This window comes from Zootoca vivipara, chromosome 1, assembly GCF_963506605.1.
Source record: "Zootoca vivipara chromosome 1, rZooViv1.1, whole genome shotgun sequence".
NCBI lineage: Eukaryota > Metazoa > Chordata > Lepidosauria > Squamata > Lacertidae > Zootoca > Zootoca vivipara.
Window position 1 is genome coordinate 90536878 of NC_083276.1, and position 19810 is coordinate 90556687.

At 41.5% G+C, this 19810-nt stretch overlaps 1 protein-coding gene across 6 annotated transcripts; it reads right to left on the minus strand.

Moving 5' to 3' along the window:
* Positions 1-1598: 1598 nt before the first annotated feature.
* IQCB1 (IQ motif containing B1) lies at positions 1599-19739 on the minus strand. Of its 6 annotated transcripts, none has more exons than XM_035128867.2 (14): positions 19544-19739; positions 16031-16144; positions 14225-14387; positions 13633-13762; positions 12582-12675; positions 12311-12410; positions 11322-11494; positions 9283-9392; positions 7609-7718; positions 6572-6714; positions 5664-5812; positions 4741-4869; positions 3178-3334; positions 1599-2555 (listed from the first exon to the last, which is right to left on the minus strand). In XM_035128867.2, the coding sequence occupies exons 2-14, from the start codon at positions 16128-16130 to the stop codon at positions 2332-2334; spliced, it is 1782 nt and encodes a 593-aa protein (XP_034984758.2). In that variant the 5' UTR covers positions 16131-16144; positions 19544-19739; the 3' UTR covers positions 1599-2331. The 6 variants fall into 6 exon arrangements, with proteins under 6 accessions (XP_034984758.2, XP_034984765.2, XP_060134691.1 ...); XM_035128874.2 differs by lacking the exon at positions 19544-19739 and adding an exon at positions 19332-19509; XM_060278708.1 differs by lacking the exon at positions 19544-19739 and adding an exon at positions 19105-19509.
* Positions 19740-19810: the final 71 nt, after the last annotated feature.

Consider the following 19810-nt stretch of genomic DNA (forward strand, 5'->3'; position numbering starts at 1 on the left):
CTAACAATTTACAATACAAAGAAAAGAACATTGATGGTAGAGAGGTGTATTTCCCAGCCACTCTATGTTAGAGGAGGTGAGAAATCATGTAGAACCGAAATTGTCTTCAGGAGCTTATTCTGTAAATTCCTTAAAGATTCTATAGTGGCACCAGAGAGATTGTAGGTAAACAGGGATAACTACCCAACTATACAATACAGAGAATAGACCTCCTAAAATCAATAGACTACAATTACTCAAGTAAGTAGTGGGTCTACTCTGAGCATGTTGAGCACTGATAAAGCAACAGCACATGGAACCTGTCAATAAGATTCAGTACATCAGATAGCCCTAGAAAAGTTCTAAATGAGGGAAGAGAATATATGGTAGCTTGTTGTTGTTTAGTCGTTTAGTCGTGTCCGACTCTTCGTGACCCCATGGACCATAGCACGCCAGGCACTCCTGTCTTGCACTGCCTCCCGCAGTTTGGTCAAACTCATGTTCGTAGCTTCGAGAACACTGTCCAACCATCTTGTCCTCTGTCGTCCCCTTCTCCTAGTGCCCTCAATCTTTCCCAACATCAGGGTCTTTTCCAAGGATTCTTCTCTTCTCATGAGGTGGCCAAAGTATTGGAGCCTCAGCTTCACGATCTGTCCTTCCAGGGAGCACTCAGGGCTGATTTCCTTAAGAATTGATAGGTTTGATCTTCTTGCAGTCCATGGGACTCTCAACAGTCTCCTCCAGCACCATAATTCAAAAGCATCAATTCTTCGGCGATCAGCCTTCTTTATGGTCCAGCTCTCACTTCCATACATCACTACTGGGAAAACCATAGCTTTAACTATACGGACCTTTGTTGGCAAGGGGATGTCTCTGCTTTTTAAGATGCTGTCTAGGTTTGTCATTGCTTTTCTCCCAAGAAGCAGGCGTCTTTTAATTTCGTGACTGCTGTCACCATCTGCAGTGATCAAGGAGCCCAAGAAAGTAAAATCTCTCACTGCCTCCATTTCTTCCCCTTCTACTTGCCAGGAGGTGATGGGACCAGTGGCCATGGTCTTGGTTTTTTTGATGTTGAGCTTCAGACCATATTTTGCGCTCTGCTCTTTCACCCTCATTAAAAGGTTCTTTAATTCCTCCTCACTTTCTGCCATCAAGGTTGTGTCATCTGCATATCTGAGGTTGTTGATATTTCTTCCGGCAATCTTAATTCCGGCTTGGGATTCATCTAGTCCAGCCTTTCGCATGATGAATTCTGCATATAAGTTAAATAAGCAGGGAGACAATATACAACGGTATACGGTAGCTTATGCCATGCAAAATGGCTGGGAGCTGAAAGTCTGGCCATTTTTGTAATTCTTTAGAAGCGCTTCTGGTCATGAGAATCTAGGCCTATAATTTAAAATGCAATCACAGGCAGGATCTCATTAGTTTCTCAAACTATTTAATACCGCTTCTCTCAGACAAACTAACCTAATAATAATGTTAATTCATTAAAACAGAAAAGTAAATTTCACAGCACATCTAAAGAAGATAAAACATGTACAAATTAGTTAATCAGAAGACTCAAAGCAGAATGGGTTTGGGATGATATTGTAAGTCAAGGGTGGGGAACAGGCTCTTTGCACTCTCCCTAGGCTACACCCCCTTCTCTGCAGGCCACACACCCCCCCCCCACTGGCCCTGCTTTGCACCTGAATGCTTTTGCCTGGCTGGAATGAGCTCTTGAACTCTGATGACTGCTCTTGCTTGTCTGGATGCAAGATAGAGATGGGTGCTTGAACATGTGTAAAGGCTTACTGTGCAGTCCTAAAGCTTACATTGGTTGCTTCACACACTTTTGCATCTGGCTCCACACCCCACTGGCATCTGGCCCTTGGAAGGCTACCTAGAAAAGGGATATGGACCTCAAGCTGCAAAAATGCTTTAAGTCATAAGGGGACTGAATATTCTCTCTGTTGACCATTGCTTCCTCCCAGAGTTCTGAGGTTCTATTTCCCAGCCTATACATACACACAGCTAACTCCTCACAATATTAAATTCAAAATCCCACCTTTTTTTTAAACAATCCAACTGAATTTCAGATATTTAAAATGTGAATTGTAATGATTTCCAAGTAATCTAAATGGTAAAATGTAGATATTCTGGTTAGATAGAGGTCAAAATCTGTAAAACAATAACTTGATAACAGCTATATATCTATATTGCATAAGTACAAACTCATTTTATTAACTATTTTTTTAAAAAATCAAATCATTTGGACAGCATTGGATGAACTGCTTGCCAGACCATCTTGGAATACTTTCTTTTTTCACAGAAGACATAGTCCAGACATATAACCTTGTTCATTCCAGATTATGTTTTGCTTCCACCAATGAACAAAGTTCCCACTTCAGCACTCAGATCTTCTGAGACAGCCTCTTCCTCTAAGAAGTCTTCTTCCAGCTTCTTCCACCATGGCCACCGTGTATATTTCAACATGGTGCTGTGTGACTGTTTGGCTTTGGCTACCACAGGAGCTGATCTACTCATAAAGACATTCAGATCTTTTGTAGTGGATTCTGTTAGACTTGGAGCACCTGTGACAAAAGGAGTAAAAGAACCACAATTACTTTTTATCTTAAAATACAAGGTTGATCATCTTGGGGCTATATTTCTTCCATTTTCCATTATTTTAAGTCCTGTCATGGGCCAGATCCAGTGGGTTTATCCTTTTCATTTTTGTAACCCTATTCTTCTACAGCATTTATAATTCAGTGAATCCATCTTCTGGACACTACAATTAAAAACCAAATCTCAAACATGGTAGGAAAGTACATGCCACATATAGCTCACAATGGCGAAGGGAAATAAAAGAAGAACCCCAGCATACTGAACTTCATTTTGTTTTGTTTTTTGATACGGTAGAGTGTTACTGCCCACATAGCAAGCTGAAGATTTCTGTAAAGTCCCCCAAAACACCTTTACACAAATACTCTCAACATTAACATCTTAAAGGGAAACAAGACCAAAACAGCCATGGAATCAACAGCCTACATGGCTCATGAATCACACAAACAAATATTATCTCTGGATGAGTGCTGTGGTGTCTACTATTAGCATGAATCAGTCCCAACACTAACTTTCATCAACATTTACCACAATATGGGAAGAAAATCCGAGCAAGGCTAAAATAATGGTGATGATGAGGTAGACACATACTCATTAGCTGATCTACATCCGTGTGGACTTGGGCGAGCAATGCCTCTCTATGCTGCTCTGCTTTGCGATCCTGGCTTCTTTTCAGCAAATACTGAGTCAGCTTTTCCTGAGCTTGATGATGAAGTTCCCTGCTCATTTCTTGTGACATTTCAGAAGCCTGGAGAAAAATGATAGTGCCTGTCACTGTTAGCAGTTATCAGCTTCCAACCTTTGTGGATGTCTACAGCACAACATTTGCATTTCTTGGGTACTTGTAAATCTAATAACTGTGCTTCTTCCTGTGTTTCCTCCCTGAAGCCATCAATCCATCACTGAATAAATTTAGTTTCCTAATTAGGATTCAGGAAGAAGCAAATTCCTATTATTATATTAATGGGGGAAAGGGGGGGGAGCACCAAGCAACACCCAATACCTTGTTTCACAGACCAAATAAAGAGGGAACAGTATAATTCTGATATATTCAGAGTTTACATTAGATAAACAGCATGGAACTGTAGGTAAAGGCTGTGTACCAATATTAACTTTTCAAGATTTGGCAAGTGATATTGTAGAGCCATCATTACCTCTACTACCCATCAATTTCTCTCTCTACAGTCAAGGCCTCTTGTCAAAGTAGTTTTGTAGACTTAAAAAAAATGGTTCGGGGGAAAAGCTAACAGCAAAACTGGTACTGCTGCAACAGGTATACACACAGCTCTCATAGGTACCTCCTGACTGCAGTTGCTTGCAGCAGCAGCAGCAGCACTATTGAGCAGCAACATATGAAAGCAATAGAAGCAAAATATTGAAATAAATAAATCTGTAAACATACTAGCAGTCCTTGTGAAACAATAAAAAGCCCAATGCGCTCCTGTTGACAACTATCTTCCTCAGGGCCCCTCAATTAAGGTTCTCCTATGAAGGTAATATTTCTCTGATCAGGAACACCTACTTTTTAAAGCTCTCCTTAAACACTTTAATATTAGTACCATAAAGGATGTGTGCATATATATATGAGCACCCATGCAACCATTTGATAAGTGAAAAATGTTCTGTCATTTACGGAAACAAAATGGACTCACTAGTTCATGAGTTCGTGTGGAATTAAAAAAGCAGTTGCAATTAGGATAGGAGGCAACAGATTTCCCCCTCCCCACTGAGTTCTCGCAGTTATCTAACTGCCAATGCTGTATTGTGGCTCCTGTCAAAGTAGTGATAAGGGGCAAAACATTCCTGTTGTTCTATGGATGTGGTTTTCAAACTGTGATCCTAGGTTACCCAGGTTCCTTGGAAGTTACAGGGTCCTTCAGTGAGGAGACAGATATGTGGCACTGATGCTTCCCTAAAAGGCAGCTTTTACCTGTCTTTACTATTACCTGTCTTCTTCTGCCATGCACAGCTCCAATGAGAGCTTTGCGCATTGTCAAGGCTCTCAATGTCATGTGTGACGATGCCATGTGTAAAATGAAAGTGTGCCTAGATTCCCCTGCAACATGCAGGGTTCCCCAGCATGTCTGCAAGCATTCCTTGGCCAACAAACCAATGTGAAAAGGTGCCCTAGGCAAAGGAGGAATGATGATGTACCGGGTGCTTTTTGATGTAGTCATTCACTTTTTGTTGCAATGAAAGCCTCTGTTCATCAGAGAGTTGTTTGGACTGTTTCAAGAGAGAATAAGCTTTCCTTTTCCTTTGTTTTTCCAAGAACTTAAGCACCTGTGGAAACAAAAGTATTCAAGTAACACAATTTATTTATACAGTCAGAATTTTTATAGCAGGATAGTTTCTTGATAGCCTTCTGGTTAGCTTGGGAATCCATATATATCACACACACACACACACACACACACAATAATTCGTGAACAAATAGTATCTTGTATTCCATTTAAACTAAAACATTATTATAGTATTCTTGCTTTATACAATAAAAAAACAATAAAACAAGAGTGACTCTCAATTCAGTGCTCTGTCAACATGGAAATGAATACAAACCTTTAAGCTCAGATCTGTTACTTGAGTATCTAGTCCAGCACCCTCCTTTCTGTTGAGTTATGATGAAAGCCAGACCACTGAGAAAAATGCATGTTTCTCCATTTGATTTTCCCCCCTTCAGGCAGATACAACTCGGCAAGGCTCAATTTAGCTGGAGAACGTGGTTCTGCAAGCGTAGCTTCAAACAATAACTTGGCCTCCACAATGCCATCAAATTAAAGAATTGGTAGGAAGGATTGGCTGAGAGGCGGCGGTGGGGGGGATGGGGATGATGAAGCAGAAATGGTTTTCTAGGGTAATATTGAGCACTATGGTCTCAAGTCTTCGACAGCTTCTTGTAACAGGTTTTTAAAAGGGCTGTTCAGGTTTTTGCTATGAAGATTCTGAAGACTAATGCTCCAGCTTAATTTTTAGAGCAGCTGCTTGTAGTAGACTATACTGGAAACTTTGAATTAAAACATGAATGTTAACTGTTTGGGTAAATTTTATGTCATGGCAGCACTTGGTTGCATACTCACCGCTCTCTGAATGAGGACAGCTGCTTTATACTGCTTAAGAGACTTCTTTTGATGATGAAAATTTCTCCTTTCCCTAAATGCTCTCCAGTATTTTTGGATAGTTATAGCTGACTTCTCCTCCATTTCATGCATATGCTTATCTACCTGACCTAGGAGATAAAGGAGGCAATTTTCTGAATATGCTTGGGTTTCATGGGAGACTCAACACAAGCCAGCTGGTATCAAAAAAAATTCAGCTCAAACAGCAGAAGCAGACCTTTTTTTCTAAACCAACATTCAGTTCTGTTTGAGGACATTTTGTTAAGGATGGCGATTTGTGGTCCAGCTGCTACACAGATGAGACCCTATACCAAAGTCCAAGAGGAAATTATTCACATAGAGATCCTCTGGGGAAATTAAACTATTCACATTCAATGAGCAGTTCAGATCCAAGTGTAGAATTGCATTCCTGACAAGGGGCCGCAATAGTCAATAGTGAAAGAAATAGATAGAAGAAATTGCACAGGGAAATGATGTGGATAGCTATCCTGCCCCAGGCTTTGATATTAAGTTGTTACCTTCCAAAATGAAGGAAACGGAGAATGAGTGGGGGAGAAAGCACATAAACCTAAGGCAAAGAAATGATTCACACATTTACTGGATGAGTATCAAATTACATTCTTTTCTCCCATCAACTTGTTCTAAGTATACATTACCACTATCTCCCCATAAGACCTAAAGGGGCCCAAGGGAAAGTTGCTGATACATCCTTGTAAAAATACCTGGCCATTTAAGGAATGGCATCATGTGCCTCAAATACTAAGTCTTAGGAAACAGAGTATGAATAGAAGTTTTCAACTAACAAGAAAGAATATGGGAAATTTGTTTCTGCATGGAAAACACTCTTCATGCTACTATAATAACCATACCTGCATGAACTATTTCCAATAGCGTCAGCTGTCGTTCATGGAACAGCCTCATGGCTCTCTGTCTCCGAAGCTGCAATTGTTGGTGGAGGTCCTCCTCTTCTTTCTGCTTATTTAAACCTTGCAACTCCTGTTTTCTTTTAGCTCTACAACAACAAAGTTTTAGAAATCACAGGAGGCAGAGTGTTCTACATTTAAACAGGTCTGCATTTATCATGCAGATGGGAACATGTACCCCAATAGTCTCAAGATGCACATGTAGTGGTATGCACAAACATACTTTAAATCAGGCATCCCCAAACTGCGGCCCTCCAGATGTTTTGGCCTACAACTCCCATGATCCCTAGCTAACAGGACAAGTGGTTGGGGAAGATGGGAATTGTAGTCCAAAACATCTGGAGGGCCGAAGTTTGGGGATGCCTGCTTTAAATCATGGCCTGGATGCTTAGCGGTGCAGCCTGAAATTCTGATTGGAAGCAAAGATTGCTCCAAAATCTGGAAACCCATTACATGTGAAGTCTGCCCTCTACTGGATTTTCCAAACATGTGCCCGTTAAGATACATTTTAAAAATGCATTTTATTATAGAGCAAACCCCTTTATACATCTGCACTCAATTAGCTAATGTAGCACCAAGAAATCTGCATGCAGCTTAATATATTCTCACAGCAACATTTCTGGCCAACACAATATTATGAGAGGGAAAGAATGTAAGTATTAGGGAACTTCAAAAACCTAATCTCTAGTAGAGGTAGAGAAGTTCCACAGATCAGCAAGCATGTTATTGGAGAAACTGCACAAAGGAATGGGAGTCACAGTGTCCTGTAGAGGCTACATACAGGCACTGGGTGAGACCAGAAGAGAAAGGCATGATCTGTCTTTGCAATCACCTCACCACCACTTTCTTTCTTTTTTCGTCTATAAGGGAAGAAAAGGGAAAGGAATGGGAGAATGGACAAGGGAGTGGGAGGAAGAAGGGCTCCAACACATAACCACCTGTTTGCATCCACAGGTTTGTAATAAACAAAGGTCTTGCCCTACCTGAAATTTCTCTGCAAGATTGTTACTGCTTTTGGAAGCTGCTTTAATCTTTTTCGTGTTTGAAATCCTCTCCATGCTGCTTGGATTAAGCAAGCTGCTTGATGTAGTCTCTGAAATAAACAAGTCAGAGCAGTGCTTTGTATCTAGAAAAATAGGTGCCGGTACTCACAATGGAGTTGTTATAGTAAGTACCACACTTTTTAACAACAACAAAAAGAAGCCGGTACTGTGTACCCTTGAGTGCTCCCTGAAAAAAAGCACCAAGTCAGAGGATTATGCTCATTTCCCCATCAAGCACAGTGACAATAATAATACAACTTTAATGCTTTGCATCTCCCCCCTGCCCCATGTCAATTTAAACTATTCCTTGGGGGTGGGGTGGGGATGTCATACTATTATTTGCTAGAACAATTCCTGCATGAGTCCAAACTGATCTGCCTCTTTCTAGGTAATATGATACCTCAAGTTTACATGGTCCAAATGAAACCAAGAATTCATTGTTTAACAACAATAATTATGGGTCAAATTCAACATTGGGCTATTACAAATGTTCTGAATGTGCAAGCATATCAATGTCTGCCCAAAGGAACAATCCACACAATCATCTCAAAGCAACCTGCAATTTAAACAGCTAACAACTGCTTTAAAAACCACAAAAACCTCAGTTCAATCCTTTGAGAAAGGTTTGATCCCCTCATCAACCACCAGTGTCCATTTCGCATTCTCAGAGTTGTCAAGTGACAACCTGAAAATCCCCCTGCACCTTAATATTCACTGATGAATTGGGAAAAGATCCATTTGCTTAGCTTTAGCTTGGGTGTCAGCTGCAGCTTTTCCTGGACCATGCTGATCAGGCCAGTGTCACTCATGCCCTGCTCACATCAAGACTGCACTGCTGCAGGGGTTGTGGGGAAGAGTGTTAAGAAAATGACAGGAACAAAATTCAGCAGCCCAAGTGGTTTCTAGTGCTTGCTTTTCAGAACTTGTCCATTTGCACTGGCTTCAATTTGCACTGGCTTCAAATTCATTTGAGAGCACAATTCAAAATGTTGCTTATTACCTATAAAGAGCTAAACCGCTTAGGACCAGGTTATGTGGAGTAGTGCTTCCTCCCATATGAAGTTACCTGTGCACTATATTCAACATGTGAGGCCCTATTTCATCTTCTCCTCAGTAGTGCACTACCAGCTTCTGAGGTGGGGACCACAGAGTAGACCCTCTCAGTGCTGGCACCTGGACTGTGAAATCATTTCTGATAGATGTCTGTTGGCTCCTTCTCTTCCAAGTTTAACAATGGTAGCAAAGATTCTTATTCCACTGTGCTTTTAATCGTATAAACCTACTTATATGGTGATGTGTCTTTAAAGTGACTGCTTATGCCCTTTCCTGCACTGTTTTAATGATTTAATTGACAGTGTATTTTTGTATTTGAAAGCTGCAATAAAAGAGGTGTGTGTGTGTGTGTGTGTGTGTGTGTGTGTGTGTGAGAGAGAGAGAGAGAGAGAGATTTATAAACTCTTAGAGGTGTTTCTGTGTTAATTGATCTTTTGTACCTATAACATCTAGTGAATAGATGTTGGTTGGGGGCACTGAAATATATAGTAATATACTGATGAAACTTTAAGTACAAGCTACTTCCACCACATACGGAACTTAGTAAGATTTCCACCACACCTGTGTTTTGACAGCCTTGTAATTTTCTGAGCACAGCAAATCCAAAAGTTGATTGAGGTTCCTGTCAAATCCTTTGCCAGTCCACTGCTTGCTTAGAAGGCTTTGTAGTCCTTAATCAGTGATACACATCAAGATAAATATGCTGCTTTATAAGAAGCACAGTTAGTTCGCTTATCCTGCAGACACTGGAAAATTATAGTTGTACATGCCAAAGCAGGCAGTAGCATGAATTTTCTCACAAAAACATGAATGGTGAAAAGAATAAATGAAGTGTTGATACAACTAAAGGTGTTTGTACCTGCAAAGTGAGGGGAAAGCCAGATTTCCCTCCAGCTGGAAAACAAGCTAACCATGGGCCATTGGTGTATGAGCTAGTACAGGCCTATGGACTTGTTACCTAAAATAGATGGATAAATCCAGGCATCCCCAAACTTTGGCCCTCCAGATGTTTTGGACTACAATTCCCATCATCCCTGACTACTGGTCCTGTTAGCTAGGGATCATGGGAGTTGTAGGCCAAAACATCTGGAAGGCCGCAGTTAGGGGATGCCTGAGCTAGTATAATGCACACTGGCAAATGCATTTGTCCCAATGGTGTAGAGTATTTTCAAATGTACACATAAAACATGTACAGACATGCCATAAAATGCAATATTGAAATGGTCACAATAGTGCTACAAGTTTCTAGGCCTTATATTTTTAAGAAAAATCATATTAAAAATGGCAAAATACTCAATGCAATTAGCACCATGCAGGAAAAGACCAATTTCATATATAATGACAGCTCAAGTATGCTGTCCTGGTTTAATATAGAACCTACCAAGACAATTGTGTTGACTGAACAAACTTGGCACTGGTAATCAGTGGCGGAATGGCAGCTTATGGCATTCACTTTTGGAAAATTTGTAGGGAGTGCACTATGTTTACCAAGAAGTAGTTGCTCTCAGATGTCACAAGAGGCACCTGGAATTAATCTACACATGCTGTAATTTTAAGGAGCCCAGGTACCAACTCATTCAAATGGCAATGCAGAATAAAAACTTATTTTGTTGCTTATCAGTTTCATGGGCTAGCTTGGCTAATCAATTTCAGGTTGGCTTAACTTTATAGAAGACACTGACAACATTTACATGTAAGATCAAACCAGTTTAGCACAGGGATGAGAAGCCTGAGGCCCTCCAGACATTGTTTGGTTCCAACACTCATCCAGTTCAGCCAGCATGATCAATGGTAAAAAATTATGGGCATTGTGGCCATCCAGATGATGTTGGACTCCAGCTTCCCCACTGTTGGTTTAGCACTATATATCTGAGCATAAAGGAGCCCACATGAAGCATTAGACTCAAGCACCAGACCATCTCCCTAAATGGTTGGGAGGAGGAATAAATAATGATCAAGTTTCACTTTAGCCAATTTCTGGCTTGTCCATATGTGCAAACCAGGAATCCTGGTGTTAAATAAACTCCAGTCAATGTAATAGAAGCCAACTTAAAACCATGAGTTACAAAGCAGGCTTGTTAACAACTTAAGAGTTTATTTTAAACCTGGACTCCTGGTTTTTGTGTTAATGACAAGCCATTAAGTGAAACCAAATTCTGTTTTATTATTTACTCAGCCTTGCGAAGGCTCATGCTTATAATATTACATCATACAATGTATGGCTTAGCATTATTGGCAAATGTGCCTGTTGCCTTTCCTGTGCAGTAAAAGTAGTACAACATCAGATGCAGTTATTTTGTGAAAAGGTTTGTATCAAGCATAGAGCTGGATCCACATTATGTTACTTGAACATAGGTCCCATTCAATTCTGGATCCAACCAACAGGATTTATGCTTATCTGAGAGCATGTCCCACTGACATCCATGTATGGAACTTTACAGTTTTCACATTCAATACCTTTTAGAACTGATACGCAAGTTCTAGGCTGTACAAAGTATACCTTTGCTTTTGGAATTACAGTGGGGCTTGATCCTGAAGGGCTAATCAGTGCCAGCGTTACTATAGAATTCTTCCAAAGTCTGAGAAACAGAGTAACAAACCTTTGTAACGGGTAGCAAAAGTTGTCACAAGTTGGGCATCAGACTGTGCAATCAAGAGTAACAGCTTTATAGCTGCATTTCCTATGACAGGATTGATGGAAGACGAAAGCTTGTAAACAAGCTCATCTAAAATGCAGTGCAGGGACTTTTCAGCAACTTGAAGTAACACAGCACTGACAAAACAAGAAAAAAGATGGAATTATACTGGAGTCTATTCAATGGTGCCAGGGGGGAGGGGGAGGTAAGTAGATTACAGTAGCTAGCAAATATTGCACCAAACCCTTTAGTAACAATATTAAAAGTAGACAATATTAAAAGTCGCCTGCCTCTTGAGGTAATGCATTATAAAGCATTCCTTCTAAATTTGGAATCGTAACCATTTGGTGCAGACAGAAAGGACCCCCAAGGTGTATGAATCTATATGGTATCTCTGCTTAAGTCAGAAAACAATACTGTTATAGCAGGAGATCATGCAAAATGTGCAGTAGTTAATGGAATGGAAGAGTTTGTCACTTATCACTAACATATTACAAAAACACCCAGTAGAGGGCCTTGGCACACATCTGCACTCCATACAGCAACGTTACCTGCTAGCTAGAGGGAATAATAGATTGGCTGCCTTGAATGGGAAAGAAATGGGAAACTCCCATAATAAAAGCATAACCCTGAAGATGATGTGAGAACACTCTACCATCAAAGAGTAATTAATGAACAATAAACTGCTCAAAAAGGCCTTTGCTTTCAGAATCCTGGATGCTTCCTATCAACGATCATGAAGTTCTACGGATGATATTTATGTGGTTATCCTGAACTAACACAGCCACTAGGAAAACACCTGTCATTCCACTGGAGCTTTTACTGTGCCTTCAACTCTCGCCTCCTGGCAGTATCTCTTGCTCGTGTAAATAAATTCAGAGAAGTGATTAGCACTGTATGATAAACTTTAAGATATACTAAGGGAAATGTTTAAAGTATGGTATATCAGTTACCTATTGACTCTTAAAATATTCTGCAACACAGACATCATTATGGTTGAAGTTTCAACATTGTCCGTCATCAGCAGTTGCTGGAAGTGTCTATTCTGAAGCACTAGGGTGAAAAACAGGAAGAAAACTCAAGCCATGAAGCAATATCCATGAATTTGTAGTTTTATCAAGTAAAAACACAACAGTTATCTATAAGCAGATCACAAAAGGGGGAAATATTTCATCAGAAACCACTATGCAACTACAGTAATCTTTCAGATATTTTTTCCCTTACCATTTGCTGTTAGCCGAATGAATCCGCCACACAGCCAGCAGATGGCATCAGTTACTGTTCTGAAACAGTGTAAAAATTCATTTCTCTCTTCATCCTTCACAAAAAAGCAAAAATTAAGATTATAATTCCTGAAAGATGACTTTGAAAGCAATTGTATCCTGAAGTTATATACTTGCTGAGCAGGATAGTTAATTCTGAAACTCCCTTCATCCAAACTTCATCAGTCTGAGGTCTGGGACCTTTTTAAGAACTTTGCCAATCACTATGGGTGGACAGATGCAGCTTTTAAAAACTTCAAACACTTTTTCTACTGGAAAACCATCTGGTTCCATGGGTCAGTAATGCTACTAATATGATTCATCAAATCCACCAACCTTTTTGGAATGCTGTGAATTAAAACTTTCAACATTTAGTTCAACTTTTGTTGAAATGCTGCTTTAAGAAGAAAGCATCTACACCACAATATTTGTCCTGGAGGCATTTCTAACAACTGCCATAATTCTGCTTGCATTTTATTTTTATGTTCAATAAATTATTAGTGATTTAACTTTTACTGGAGCTGATCCAAAATTTTAGTAGCCCCTGCTGTCAACCTTGGCATCAAACAATATCATAATAGGCCAAAGCTTCCTGCTATAATATACAGTGGTACCTCTACTTACGAATGTTTCTACTTACGAATGGAGCTCCATCCACCATCTTGGATGCGGTTTAGATAGGATTTTTTCTACTTACGAATTTTTAGATAGGGTTGCTTCTACCTACGAATTTTTTTCTCCCAATGCATTCCTATGGGATTCGGCTTACAAAATTTTTTGACTTACGAATGTGCGTTCGGAACGCATTAAATTCATAAGTAGAGGTACCACTGTAGTTGTTTTGAGTCCTGATTCCACAGAAGATATGCCCTTAGTATTTGGTATGCAAGCTGCCTGGAGTTGGAGAGCAGGGCAGGGCAAGACTACCTGAATAAATCAACTATTCAGCATGTTAACATTTCAAGAAGTTACAAAACAGTTCCACTACACCTTAAGCCGTTCAGCCTGAATACCTTGATTGCTCGGATGAATCGTGCTTGCAGGCGCCTTCCCAAGAAGAGGAGGTTGTCTGCAACAGAAGGAAGTAGCTTATTGTAAAACTCCTCTGGTTCTTCTTTTACCTCAAGGCCCACACAACACTGGCTGAGAAAATAAACACACATACATTTTAGCAGTTTGCAGGTAATGCTGTCATAAAGGTAAAGGGACCCCTGACCATTAGGTCCAGTCATGACCGACTCTGGGGTTGCGGCGCTCATCTCGCATTATTGGCCAAGGGAGCTGGCGTGCAGCTTCCAGGTTATGTGGCCAGTATGACAAAGCTGCTTCTGGCAAACCAGAGCAGCACACAGAAATGTCGTTTACCTTCCCATTGTAGCGGTACCTACTTATCTACTTGCACTCTGTTGTGCTTTCGAACTGCTAGGTTGGCAGGAGCTGGGACCGAGCAATGGGAGCTCACCCCGTTGAGGGGATTCGAACTGCCGATCTTCTGATCGGCAAGCCCTAGGCTCTGTGGCTAATACAGAGTCACACAATGATTTCAAGAAGGGTGGGCTAAAGGCAATTCAGGAACAAAAGCTGTGTAACCACGGAAGACTTTACCTTAGTATCTCTGCTATCTGGGCAGCAGTAGTCCAGCCTCCAAGCACTCTTGTATAATCTTGCTTAAGGACTAATGTGCAGTATTGAACCAGATCATAGTAGTACAAGTCTTGTTTAATTTTTTTTAATTCTTTGCTGCCAAGTGGTGCACTATTTAAAATATCTAGGGAAGAAAAATCGAAACATATGGACCAGGAGCTTGGGTGACAAAATTTTACTTTCTCAATTACAACATGTGACACTCAAGTACCTTTCTACTCTGAAAGGGAGTATAATACAAAGAAAGATTAAGTGAGCATGAGACAATGTGGAACCCCAACTACCATCTCGTCATTACTGCAACACTGATACAGAGGCAACTGCTGGCTAGGAAATCTATAGAACAAACCAGACGATTCATGCATAAAATGCTTACAGAATACATTATAGATGGATAGAAAAAGATGGGCAAAGAGGTCAGAGAGATGGCGCAAAGGAGAATTAAGAAACAGTGGAGATGCAAGTATGTTGAAAAATAAGGTGGCTTATAGAAGACTTCCTTGTTTTGCACTACTAGAATTACTAGACTCTGGCCACAAAGACTTCCTTTACTAGAAAGTAGCCCTCTAGCAACTGACAGTTCCTCTAGCTATAATGCTGATTCAGTTCATCAGCAGACTCTCTCCAGAATGTATATAATGTATATAAGATTTGCTTATAAATAGGAGCAACTATTACCATAGAGATTTTAAGAACACAGAAGCAGGCCCATGCGGGGGGGAGCTGTAACCAGGTACAATTGTCCCACACCTCAGAGGGCTAAGGTGGCAGGGGACCCTGCTAGGGGCCTGCTGGACTTACACTGTCATGCCAAAACCTTTATTCTAACAGGACTCCCACCCCAAGCCTCGGGCAAGCTCTACACAGGCCTGCACAGAAGTCCCATTCTAGCTCAAACATAACAAACAAACATACATACAGCTCCCAGTTCTTCCCCTCAACCTTAATCCTAGTTCTTGTGGCACAGCACCACTTTGGTTCTATTTTCCTACTTTTGCCTTTCAACATTCTATTCCTCCTTGCATAGTGTTAAATATTATGCAAATTAGAAACACTTGTTAAAATTGGCTTAGTCTCTTATGCGCTGGGTACACACATTTCCAATGTCAGGCAGTGGAAGGTGGGGAGAGAAAAGTTTATATATTCATAGAGAGGGAGATTGTTTCTATAAACACAGCTACTCTTTTATAACAAGATATAACAAGATCTCGAGGAAGTCCATGACCCCTGTCAAACAGCAATATCATTTATACAGCTGCCGTATTGAAAAAGGATAGAAAAGAAACTAACCATCTCCTATAGATGAGTTCTTTTTCCTCTGTTGGCCTCAAATCAATAATAATATTTGGAAACACTTGCAGAAAATACAAAATAGGCACATATAGGCTTTGTAGAATAGTGATTCTCAATACAGTCGTACCTCGGGTTACGACCACCTCGGTTTGCGAACAATTCGTGTTACGAACTGCGCACCCCCGGAAGTGTTTTCGCCCCGCGCGCGTGCGCAGAAGTGGCGCACGCGGTCTGCGCATGCGCAAAGCGCGAAAATTGCAAAAATAGCGCTTTGCGCATGCGCAAAATGGCGCTTCGGGATGCGTTCGGCTTATGAACTTTTCGGGTTATGAACGGATCGTGTTCGTAACCCGAGGTATTACTGTAGTTCAGACAGAGTTTAACGAGTAGTGAAAAACAATTTCATTTATATTATAAGAGTCTCACCACTTGAAACTATTTCATCACAGGTCTGAAAGAACTCAAACTATTTACCTTTTAACTTCAGCAGCAGCACAGGGACATCCTGATCAGGGCTTTCAGTAGCCTGGGAAGCCAGGGACAATATTCTGGAATCCACTGATAATGGCTTCATTTCACCCAAGCCAACTATATTTTAAAATGAAAGAAAGACGAAAAGAGACAAGACATTTGACTTCAGCTATGGAAGAGAGCACTGATGTTTTATAGCAAGTGAACAGATAAATAAAAAACAGTTCAACAAAACAGATGCATCTAATAAAGATGAGGTATGATAAAATCCACACTGGGTAACCATAGGAGGATGTGTTCCAAAGACAAACCAATTTTAATAGCAGATTCATAGAATATGCCTCTTCTACTCTAAATGACATCACTTGTTTTTCCACAGCTAAGCTAGAAAACATAGCTTAATAATTGACATCTCAGCCCAAGGCCCCAGGTCCACCCCCTGGCACTGCCAGTTAGATGATTTCAAATAAATCTGTGTGAAACACTTTTGCCTGATACCCTGCAGAGCTGTTGCCAATAACAGTAAACAGACCTGGCCTAGATGGATCATTGGTCTGACTATGGGAGTCAGTTCCTCATACCTTTATTAAGCCATCATATGGAGCTGTTATTAGTAGGTGACTGCAGTGCTTGTCAAAACTGGGACAAACTGGAAGGTGGCAAACTACTCACTTTACAAATACCAGCTTGGTTGGTCCCATTGACTGATTCCTAACGGGCTATAGCTGGAAATTATTAAACAGAAGAAAGCAAACAAAAAGCCCACAAAGTTTTTTAAAAAAAAAGCCACTTCATGACTTTATGGCTATCCAGCGTTGGTAGAGGGGAGAATCACAGCTTGGGAAACAATTGGGTATAAATATTTGTGAGCAGAGAAAATATCTAGGACACTTGAGAAATATCTGCTGCTCTGGCCATAGATGACTGAAGTGAGACTTTTCATTTAACAACTACTAGATGGTTGAGTATTCTTTATGACACCAAGGTATCAGAATGAAACGTAGTATACATTGCCCAGGGGACAACTCTCTGTTTCTTCTTTCAGTACCAGCTTAACTCGCACACCTGTTTCAAAGGGAGAGGAAAACGAAAAATGCAACACAACGTACTGAGGCACTGGAATGGCAACTGGCATGCATTTTCAATACACACTAAACTTACTTACAGTACTTACTTACTTACTTTATTTATTACATTTATTTACCACCTTTTTCTTCCAGTGAGTTCAAGGTGCTGTACATGGTTCTCCTTCGCACCATTTCATCCTTACAACAGCCCTGTGAGGTAGGTTACGGTTACGCTAAGAAGCAGTGATTGGCCCAACTTCACCCAGTGGGCTTCATGGCTGGGTGGGGATTTGAATCCTTGTCTCCCAGGTCATACTCCAGCACTCAAACCATTATGCCATACTGGTTCTAGTGTGAAGTCTAGTTTTACTACAAACCCCAGTTTGATGTCACCCCCCCCCCCGCATTTGTGCATTTCCCTCCTCAAATGATTAATGATCAAGAGTACAGCGATAGTTCCCAAGCCCAGATGCTAGGGAACACTGCTGTACAGAAGAGCGAGATCTGTACACATAGGCTTCTCCTATGATATGGAACCCTGGGCAATGAGGAATCCACATCTCACAAGGGAACTTATTTGACACATAGAGCACTCTCCCTTCTATGCATGAGCATCAGTGGAGTGAGAACAGGTGCAGGCACAGACCCATTGCACATGACTATAAATCACATGAATGAATGAACACACAAACAGGACACAAGTGTCAAGGGAAACAAAACACTGCAATACAGAAAGATTGATGGATGAAAATTGATGCACACATTAACAGTTTGCTGCTGTTTCAAGTACAAAGTTCAGCTCAGCCTTTGCCCCACGTTTTCGAAAGCGAAGAATGGGCAAATGTAGGAAGCTGCTTTATGCAGTCAGATCCTTAGTTCAGCATCAGACTGCATTTAGCTCAGCATTGTCTACCGATGACAAAAACCCTTCAGGGTTGTTGGGTTTTTTTTTGTAATGAGTCAGGATTGAACCTGAAAGTCTATGCATGTAAATACAACTTAAGAAGAAGCTGCTGGATAAAACCAATGGCCCATCTGGTCCTAAAGTGGCTAACCAGATTTATTTACAGGTAGTTAGCCGTGTTGGTCTGACGTAGTCAAAACAAAATAAAAAAAATCCTTCCAGTAGCACCTTAGAGACCAACCAAGTTTGTCATAGGTAGGAGCTTTCGTGTGGATCTTTTATTCAGATACCTAAATGCATCCTCCTGAGGGAACTTACAAAGGATAATTTCATATGCATAGTAGGTACATTATGCTTCCAAATGATCTACAGAATTGGAATTGTAGAGCTGGAAGGGACCCAAAGGGTCAGCTAGTCCAACCCCTTGCAACATAGGAAGACATAGACATTGACATAGACATAGAGCAATCCACTCATAATGCTTCCAAGTCAGGCCCCCAATGATCTTTCCTTTTCTAATCCACCTCTGTGCTTATTCACCAAAGAAGTTCCCAACCCTTACACCTTCACTCACCCTTGTTCCACCTGCCTCCTAGGATATCCCAATGTCTTCAGCCCACTAGAATTTGTTTGAACAATGGAATGATTCTGTATGTTGAACAGCCCTCCACTTTTGACTTTCTGTTGTCCAAAGCCCTTCATATCTGCACCACAGCAAGCAATAATCAAGGCCGTGGAGCTTGATCTAAGCACAATGGAGAGAATCCTGCTTCTCCTTGTCTTAGCTTCAAAGACAGCTGTGGGTAGCTGTCAGTTGAAGCATGAGGAAGGTGACCAACTGCTGCCTCCTCTGCCACTGGCGGCCTCTGCGACGGAAGTTGATTACCTCTGAGAAGCCCAAGCAGGTCAGAAACACATTCCTGTTCATGTTCCACAGCATGGATGTAGCCAAGCGGGGGCAGGGGGGAAACAGCTGCCCCCCCCTCAGATCAAGTAAACCAATAGAAATACTTAATTAACTGACCAATCAGATCAGTTCTCTCCCCCCCCCCCCAATACTGGCTATGCCAATGTTCCTCAGCAACTATAATTCAGAAACATACCACCTCTGAGTGGACAGTCGTCATGACCAGCAGCTACTGAGCGCCTTATTCTCCATGCATTTGTCTAATTCCCTTTTGTAGCTTGTCCGAGTTGGCAACTATCACTACGTGACGCGGTAGTGAATGCCATAGTTCAACTACCGGCCTTGTGAAGATGCATCACCCTGGATGATTCACATGGCAGAAGAGAAGTCAGTGTGCATGTTCAGGGCACCGTCCCGAGCACAAACCTGAGGTTGCTCCTCCAAAAACCTTTCACGGGTTGTTAAGAAGGCCTCTCAAACACTGCGCCCTTTACCAGATTGTTAACAATGAACAGCCTCACCCTCCGCCCATTACCCTCAAACTTCACGCCCCCGCGGACACCCCGACCATTACCAGCCCCCTGATCCAAGCGCCTCCTTCCACAACCGGAAGGACTAATGACGGTTCTCTTACTCACACGGCCAGTTTCACGGGTGAGGTCACGAGGGCTCTTGCCCAATAGGAACGCGAACCTCGGCGCGAGGAAGCGGCAACTGTCCCCCCCCTCCCCCGGCACGCGCTTCGCCAACCGTCCCTCCATCCTTATTTGCATATGATCCCTCCCTAACGCCTCGCTCGAACTCCAGGAGGCGCGGCAACAGGCGGCAGCAGCATCCCCTCACCCCACTGTCGCTAGTGACGGAAGCTTACGGTGGGCGTGACTAAGGTGCGAAGCTGCAGCCAA

Coding starts and splice junctions, on each gene's coding strand:
- IQCB1 (XM_060278697.1), bottom strand. CDS start 17,286: ATGGTGCGAAGGAGAACCATGTACAGCACCTTGAACTCACTGGAAGAA. Junction 13,763..14,224: donor CAGATAGCAGAGATACTAAG/GTAAAGTCTTCC, acceptor TTATTTTCTCAG/CCAGTGTTGTGTGGGCCTTG. Junction 6,715..7,608: donor ATCTTGCAGAGAAATTTCAG/GTAGGGCAAGAC, acceptor TTGTTGTTGTAG/AGCTAAAAGAAAACAGGAGT.